Source organism: Nannospalax galili, unplaced genomic scaffold (genome assembly GCF_000622305.1).
Source record: "Nannospalax galili isolate Female #2095 unplaced genomic scaffold, S.galili_v1.0 scaffold54, whole genome shotgun sequence".
NCBI lineage: Eukaryota > Metazoa > Chordata > Mammalia > Rodentia > Spalacidae > Nannospalax > Nannospalax galili.
The window spans coordinates 4,458,618-4,467,779 of record NW_008341028.1 but is presented as its reverse complement, the minus strand read 5'-3'; the positions used below and the strand labels follow the sequence as shown (position 1 = coordinate 4,467,779).

Below are 9,162 nucleotides of genomic sequence, written 5' to 3'. Positions count from 1 at the left end.
ATATATATGTTTTTTTGAGACAGGGCCTCCCCGTAATGCCAGCTGGCCTGGAACTCATTCCTTAATTTGAGGTGGTGGTGGTGGTGGGAGAACATTAGCAGAGGATCTGTTCTGAGTTCAGTTTAAGAATTTTTTTTTCCCCCAGTGTAGTGGTGCATACCTTTAATTGCAGCACTCAGGAAGCAGAGACAGGGATCTCTGTGATATTGAGGCCAGCATGGTCTACATAGAGTTTCAGACCAGTGAAGGCTACATAGTGAGATCCTGTATCAAAAAACCAAATAAATATAAAACTTTTCCCAATTTTAATTTTTGCTACAAGATTCAACTAGAAAGAAATTATTTGCCTGTGGTTTTACAGATGACAGTATCAGTGGGACTTATTTTAGAAGTGTCCATCTGTACCTTGCAGGCTTAAAAGATTCCAAATTTGAGACATTTCATGTTGCCCTTTTAACATTTTTTCATTAGAAAACAAAAAAGATTTTAAAAAACTAAAAAAAAATTTTTAAATTAAATTTATTATTGTATGCATATATTTGAGTGTGGGTTCGAATGTGGATGTCAGAGGGAGTCGGTTCTTTCCATCTACGTCAGATTTTGGGCATCAAACTTGTATTGTCAGGCTGTGTAGCAAGTGCTTTCACCTATTGAATCATCTCTCCAACCTCTTCACATGTTTAGTTTTTAAAATTAATTAGTTAATTGATTTTTAAATTTTCTTCTTAGTTATTGTATGTGCGTCTGATATGTGTAGGTGTGCACATGGTTGCCAGGCCCTGGAAGGGCATTCACCTACAAGCCATCTCACTGGCTCTTAAATGGTTTTAAATTTACTTGGTTTTACATTTTTGCATGTCCTGACCTCTGTGGGAATTCAATAAAGTCTAATGAATTAATTAACCTTTGATTGAGGGCCAGTTGATATAGCAGAGAAAGCCTGGGCTTTGTCGTGGTCCTGGGTTCCTGCCCTAGCTCTGCTAGAATACTACCTCAAGCAGTCTTGGGCAGGTCACGTTGTGACCTTGGTTCATCATTTGTAGAATGGGGTTCTTAAGACCAACTCCCTGAATTTTCCTGAGGGAAATGCAAACGTCTGTTTTAAATTTCCTGACATGGTACCGGGAATGAGCAAAGCTGTTTTCAAATGTCTTACATAGACACAGCCAGAGAAGTATAGGCTTTTTTTCTGGAACTAGTAAGAAGAGATAGAGATTACATTAAAGGGATTTTTTTCTTCTTTTTCTCTTCACAGGGCTGTGTTTAAGAGTAAAACTTCAGCGGTGTTTGCCATTCAAACACAAGGTAAGGAAGATGTTTGTCATCTTAAACCCAGAGCCTCACACATGCCAGACCAGTGTTCCACCACTCAGCCACATCCCTAGCCCCTGCTGTCTGTTACAACACCTGGGTTGAGATAAAATTCACACATTATTCAAATCTCCTGACATGTACAGAGATTTCTGATAGCATATCTACAAAGTGTACAGCCATCTCCGAATCACTTTTAGAGCATTTTCATCACATGCAAAAGAAATCCTATACTGAGCCAAGTATGGCTTCCAGCACACAGGAGGTTGAGACAGGAGGATGCCAGCCTGGGCTACATGGCCAGATCCTATGTCAAAAATGAAAAGAAGGGCTGGAGAGATGACTCAGCGGTTAAGAGCACTGGCTGCTCTTCTGGAGGACCCAGGTTTGAGGCCCAGCACCCACATGGCAGCTAAGAACCATCCTTAACCCCAGTTACAGGGGATCCAGCGTCCTCTTCTGACCACTGCAGGCATTGTATGACACAGGTGTGCTTGCATACATGCAGGCAATATACTCATACACAGAAAATAAAAATAATAAAATTAAAAGACAAATGAAAAAGAAAAATGGAAAAGAAATCCTGTGTGCTTTAGCAATCCCCTTTTACCGCATCCCTTTCTCCATACCTGGGCAATCATCTTCTTTCTGTCTCTATAATTTGCCTTTGGACATTTCATTTTAATGAACCTGTACAGTAGTTGGTCTTTGGGTCTGGCTTCTTTGACTTAGTATGCTGTCAGAGTTCATCTATGTTTTAGCATGTGTTAGTGATTATTCACATGTACTATTCCATTGTATGGATGGACAGCACTTTATTTCACTTATCTTTTTTAAAAAATTTATTTTATGTGTATGAGTGTATTGTCTGCATGTATGTGAGTGCACCTGTGCCGTGCAATGCCACAGAGGTCAGAGGAGGGCATCGGATTCCCCTGGAACTGGAGTTAAGGATGGTTGTTAGTTACCATGTGGGTGCTGGGAATCAAACTCAGGTCCTCTGCAAGAGCAGCCAGTGCTCTTAACCACTGAGCCATTGCTCCAATCCTGTTGCTTCCATTTTGTAGAAGAGGAGACAAGTTAAGGTACAGCTTACTCACCTACCGGATGGTTTGTAGCCGCCATGTGGGTGCTGGGAATTGAACCCGGGTCCTCTGCAAGAGCAGTCAGTGCTCTTAACTGCTGAGCCATCTCTCCAGCCCCATACTTCCTTATTGTTTGTTAGACATTTGAATTATTCCCACTTTTTTTGCTAAGTTAAAATGTTATTATTTCCCTTGGGACTGGAGCTCAGCAGTTAAAAGCACTGGCTGCTCTTGCAGAGGACTCTGGTTCAGTTCCCAGTACCACATGAAAGCTAACAACCATCTGTAATTCCAGTTTCAGGGGATCTGGCACCCTCTTCTGACCTCCTTGGTCATTGCATGACATAGGTGCACTTACATGCAGGCAGTACAGTCATACACGTAAAATAAAAATAAAGAAAACATTAAAAAAAGTATTTTTTTAAGTCATTATATCCCCAATTTTTCAAAAACATCCTTTGTGGTAATGCACCCTCCTGTCCCTCCTGCCCAATCGCACATGATTTGGTTATGTCTAGAGTTTTAGTAAGAAGTAGGCCTTTTTATCTTCCATAATTTTGATTTGTTGTTTTGTTGAGACAGGATCTTCTGTAGCCCAGGCTGGCCTCAAACTCATGTCTATCCACCTGCCTCAGCTTCCCATTGCTGGGATTACAAGCATGTACTACCACATCCAGTGATCGATTATTTTTGGTCTTTTTGAGACAGGGTCTCCCTGTAGTCCCAATTGGCCTGGAACTCGCTATGTAGACCAAGCTGGCCTTGAACTCGCTATGTAGACCAGGCTGGCCTCGAACTCACAAAGATCCATCTGCCTTTGCCTCCCAAGTGCTGAGACTAAAGGAGTGTACCACCATGCCCAGCGACCTCAATACTTTGAAGAATAGACCAGATATTTTATAGATTGTCTCTCAAATTTTGGATGTTTTGTGATTAGATTGTCTATTCATTTTTGGCAAGAAAACAGAAGAAACACGTTCTCATTGCCTGACATCAGGAGGTCTCTCACTTTAGTTTGTCCCATTATTGGTACAGTTGCCTCACTGAGTGGTTATACTGAGATGTATTAATAGTTCATGTAGGAAGAGTGGGGTAAATGTACCATTCTTCACCTCTATTTGTCAGCTTTTACATGTTTAATTTTTTAGGTTTTTTTTTTTTTTTTTGGTTTTTTTGAGACAGGGTCTCCCTGTAGCCCCAGCTGGCTTGGAACTCACTTTGCAGACCAGGCTGGCCTTGAACTCACAGAGATCCACCTGCCTCTGCCTCCTAAGTGCTAGGACTACAGGCGTGCTCCACCATCCCCAGCAATTTTTTAGTTTTTTTGAGACAGGGTCTCACTATGCAGACCAGGCTGGCTTCAATCTCACAGAGATCTGCCTGCCTTTACTTTCCAAGTCCTGGGATTAAGGTGGGCACCACCATGCCCAGCTTATATTTTGAGTTTTTAAAACAGATTGAACTAGATGGTCTCAGAGGTCCCTTTTAGCTACGACGGGCTGTGTTTTGTTTTTGTTTTTTTTCCACTCTTGAGAAACATTGATCTCAGTAGTAGATAAAGAATTGGCTCACATGCTTCAGTGCGCTCTGTAGACAGGCATATCTGTCTTAGGCAGCATGCCTTTTTAGCCACAGGATTCAAAGTAATTTTGTGGGTTATGTCAAAAACTCTTGTTTTAGTGGTTAGCTAATTTGTAAGGTCACAACAAGGCTGGAAGAGAAAGCTTTACCAGCGTCTTACTTGAAAACAGATTTAGCAAGATAACAAAAAAAGGACACCAAACTCCGTATTGTGCCTCATTTTTGTAAAACAATAAACTTCTGACTTGTGTGTATGTGTATAAAATATGTTTAAGAGAAAAAGATATATGTTAAGAGTTTGTGAGTGTAAAGAGAAATATGGAAGAAAGTAAGTACAGTAGGTTGTTGATATGGCTTTCGGGGGGTGGGACGGGACAAAGGGCACTTTAGGTATGCGTTTGGGAAGATGGGCCTGAGTAAAACAATACTTGTAAAATCTCACTGTAAGCCAGGCATGTTGGTGCATGCCCTTAATCCCAGCAGAGGTAGGCAGATCTCTGTGGTTCAAGATCAGCCTGGTCTACATAATGAGTTCCAGGCCAACCAGAGCTATACAGTGAGACCTTGTCTCGCTCTCACACAAAAAGATCTCATTGTATAGAACTCTATTTGTATGTATTCATACAAAAATTCACTAAAATGCCCCCTGCAGGCCAGTTGGCGAAAATACTACTTGTTTTAGATTGTTTTAGAGAAGACTGGGTGAGATTTTTCCCCCTCAGTCTTTGATGTTAGAAATAGGATTTGGGCTCTCATCTCTAGATCCTTGAATCTATCATATATTCCCTTCCTGTCCTTCCCCTACTGCTCTGTGATTAGAATGCTCTGATGTTTTGCTTCTACTGTTTTTCTTCCAGTTGGAAATATACATTTCTGAAGGAACCCACTCAACAGAAGATGACAGTAAGTGAATCTGAATATTATTAAAAACAGCTATAGCTAGTACTTTATCTTGGGTACTAGGTTGTCAGCCAACTATCTGTTGGGTTGCTTGGGAAAAAAGGTGTCACCATCACTTATTAGCTCTTCCTTCACAGGTCAGGAAGTCCAGGCAGTCAAAGGATTTTTTTTTTTTTTTCCATTGGAACTTTGGGTGAACTAGAGCCTGTGAATTGGTACAGGCTAGCTCAGCTTTAGAGACTTGGCTATGCACTCTAAAGGCTTGGTTCTGTTCTCGATAGCAGGTTAGGGAGCTGTGTATGAAAAATTGAAAATGGAGGTCTAGCCAGTAACGAATTTGGGAATCTTGGGCCCGGCATTGTCTGTGTTAATATGCTAGGATGGGAGTGGGGAAGAACCTTTAGTCTGCACAGAGAAGTCAATCAGTAGTCACTTGAAAGTTGTATAGGTGGGGATTGGAAAAAACAAAAGAAAAAAACGTTCTCATTAGTTACATGAGAAACAGACTTTTATATAAATGATAGGCACAGATAATGAGAAGTATATTTAAAATGCTTGATTGCTGCTGGCTGTGGTGAGACATGCCTTTAATCCCAGCACTTGGAGGCAGAGGCAGCAGATCTCTGAATTTGAAGCCAGTCTGGTCTACATAGTGAGTTCCAGGTCAGCCAGAACTACATAGTGAGACCTTGTCTCAAAAAAAGAAAAAAGGAGCCGGGCATGGTGGCGCAGGTCTTTAATCCCAGCATTTGGGAGGTAGGGGCAGTCAAATCTCTGAGTTCGAGGCCAGCCTGGTCTACATAGTGAGTTCCAGGCCAGTTGGGGCTACAGGAAGACCCTGTCTCAAAAAGATTTAAAAAAAAAAAAATCACTATTAAGTTATAGACAATGTGGTGGGCTAATAACTTCATTATACCTGCAAAGTGACTGTTTAAAAGAAGATTAATAGGCAGAGTTAAGAACGGAAAATTCAAGAACCAACCAGTGAACATAGAAATTGTTCTAACACTATTAGTCAGGAAATGTAAATTTCAAGCTGGGTGTGGTAGTGCATGTCTTTAACAGTGCTAGGGAAGTAGAGGTAGGTGAATCTCTGAGTTCAAGGCTAGCCTAGTCTACATATAGTTCCAGGTCAGCTAGGGCTAAAGGGAGACCCTGTCTCAAAAAAAAAAAAAAGAATGTAAATCTCAAAAATTATTTAATAAGGAGGCTAGAGAGATGACTCAACAGTTAAGAGAACATACTGCTCTTGCAGAATACCTGAGTTTGGTTCCCAGCACTCATGCACTATATCAGGCAGCTCACAGCTACCTGCAATTCCTCATTGGCACACACATGCCCATACCTACACACAGACCCACACATTTATACATACTTAAAAAATTTTTTAAAAATGAGCCAGTTCACTTCTGGTTTTGTATGAGTGTGAGCAGACTCAAGTACTGTAAGTTAGTAAATCATTTTGGGAAAGTAATTTAGTGACATGAATCAAACCTTGAAACCACACATATCCATACTCATCTAATAATCACATTTTAAAGATTTTTTTTTCATAAAAAGAGACTGTATATGCTTTTTAAAAAAGATCTTAATTGGCTTTATTTTTTATTCTTGAAGAGAACAACTCATCATTCCGTAAGTTAGAATAAGTAGTTCCAGAAGGCTACATGCTTATTTAATTAATTTATTTACTTATTTATTTTTTGAGACAGGGTCTCTCTGTAGTCCCAGATGACCTGGAACTCACTATGTAGACCAGGCTGGCCTTGGACTCAGATCTGCCTGCCTCTGCCTCCTGACCATGCCCAGCCTAGAAGGCTATGCGGTTAAACTTGCTGATTGAGCAGAGTTTGGTGGCACATACCTGTAATTCCAGCACTCAGGAGGCAGAGGCAGAGATCACTGAAAATTCTAGTCCAACCTGGTCTATATAGCAAGTTCCAGGCCAGTCAGAACTGTAGTGAGACCCATCTCAAAATAAGAACATTAATAAAGGAAATTAAAACATGGATTATAACATGGTTTTCATATTTGACTTAGAACACTTAGAACTTTTGCCATGTAGACAACACTATAGTTTAAAAAGAGGCTTAAGAGGGGAAAAGCAGCAATTTTTAAAATTTACTCAGAATGTAACTGTATAGAAATATATATACTGATGAGGCCTGAAAAGAAACTAAAATAGTTGTACTAGAGTAGTAGAATAACAGAATATTTTTATTTTTGAGGGTCTGCTTTCCAAACCTTAGAAATTGCATTATGAGAGGCTGGGGAGATGGCTTAGTGGTTGAGAGTGTTGTGTTGGGTTCCCAGCACCCATGTTGGGCTGTTCATGATTACTTGTAATTCCAGCATACTCTTCTGGCCTCCGTTGGCACTAGGGGATCCAAAACCCTCTTCTGGCCTCCGTGGACACCTGCATGCATGTGCACACAGACACACACACACAAACACAAATAAAATAAAAATTAAAATTAAAAAAAGAAATTGTGTTATGAATAATTAAAGTTCTAAGTAATTACCTGTATGCTCTCAAAGAGTTAAATTTGTTTAGCAGGCTAACATGAGTGCTGTCTGATTTCTCTATTGACAGTCTGTTAACCTTTGTCCATGTGTTTTACAGTCAACAAACAGATAAATGACAAAGAGCGAGTGGCAGCTGCAATGGAGAACCCCAATCTACGGGAAATCGTGGAACAGTGTGTCCTTGAGCCTGACTAATAGCCGTCTTAAGAGCCATTGAACTACAGTCATTTGATATATTTGTTTAAGCTCTTTGCAAAATGTAAAAAAACTCATGTTTAATATGTAGGCAATTTGTACCTCAATATTTTTTAAAAGAATCTTTCTGAGCAAGTTTCAGTTCTAAGGTGGAAGCTAATTGTTCAGTGAATAACATTCTCAGGATTTCTAATACAAGTGATCAGACAGACAAATATTTTCTAGTTATTCTGTGTAAGATGGGTTACTATTTTTCTGATGCCCATTCTGATACAACTGCTTTTCATGTCAAATATCTACTGTGCCCAAATGTATTCAACTTAAATTGTTATTCTAAAATAAATGCGACAGATGATTCTTATAATGACGTCTTATATTGTTTTTATTGAAATGTAAGTTGTAGTGTAAATGTGAACTCCTATAGACGTCTCCAAAGCTTTATATTTGCTGATTATTATGAAAATCAGAAGGGATCCTTAAGATGAAACTCTGCCTTCCTTTGAGAACCTTGAGCCCATTTAGAGTTAAAGAATACATGTGGAGAGGGTCACATCACTTAAACAGCTCTGAAGTCGTCTTCTGGAAGATGAGCTGCAGATGTAGCATGTGTAAAACGTACTTAGTGAGTTCAAGGCCCTGGGTTCAATCCCCCCCCAAAGGAAAACAACCCACAAAAAGTACAAGTTTCCCAAAGAATGTTAAAACTGAACCAATATAAACATACGCTGCTCTTTAGATTTATTTTAAATTTTTAATTATATTGTATTAGGGCTCTCCAACAGAACCGATCAGATGAATATATATGTATAAGGATTTGTCAGCTTAGCTCACAAGATAGAGTCCGAGTAGTCCAGCAATGACTGCACCACACTGGAAAGGCTGAGACTCCGTAGTCTCTCAGTTCACGAGGCTGGATGTCTCAGTAGTCCCAATCTGGCACTGAAGGTCTGATGAATTCCAAAAGATCAGCTAGTCTTCAGTCTACAGCAGCAAGACGAACTCACCAGCGAGAGAGAAGGAAAGCAGCAAAAAGCAAAAAAAAAAAAACAAAAAACATTCTCCTCTGCCATGGCCTTCCATATGGGCTGCCATCAGAAGTTAACACCCACATTTAGGGTGTATCTTCCAGCTTCAGATGATCTAATTAAGAAGATTGCTCTCATTTCAGTTAATGCAAGATCCAGTCAAGTTGACACCCAGGATTAGCCATCACACTACCCATGCTTCCACCCTCTCCCTACTTCCTTTACATTCTCTTTCCAGTCCATAAACACCTCTTCTCATTTCAGGTCATTTTCTTCTAAATAAGAAAATAAACATATGTGATCCAGTTCAGGATAGATCACTTTGACTGCTGAATGGGCTCTCTTTTTTAAAAAAAAAAAATTGTATTGAGCTTTTCTGGTTTTATATGATGGTTCTTGATCAAATTTGGAGTCCCTCTGCCATCCACGTCCCCCTCATTCCCCCACCAGACCTCACGTATTCCACCATACAAGTTCCATCCAGTTAAGCATTTGTACCTAGATGTCCCTTAGTGTAAATTCATCCAACCGAGCCTAAT

The 9,162-nt window shown here is 40.0% G+C and overlaps 1 protein-coding gene across 1 annotated transcript in view; it reads left to right on the top strand.

Annotated features, from left to right (window-relative positions):
* Ciao2a (cytosolic iron-sulfur assembly component 2A) overlaps positions 1-7,965 on the top strand; it is an 18,123-nt gene extending 10,158 nt beyond the window's left edge. The window contains exons 3-5 of the mRNA XM_008836288.2: positions 1,256-1,305; positions 4,835-4,880; positions 7,501-7,965. Coding sequence (XP_008834510.1) covers positions 1,256-1,305; positions 4,835-4,880; positions 7,501-7,598 — 194 coding nt within the window. The 3' untranslated portion in view covers positions 7,599-7,965. The remainder of the gene's footprint in view (positions 1-1,255; positions 1,306-4,834; positions 4,881-7,500) is intronic.
* Positions 7,966-9,162: the final 1,197 nt, after the last annotated feature.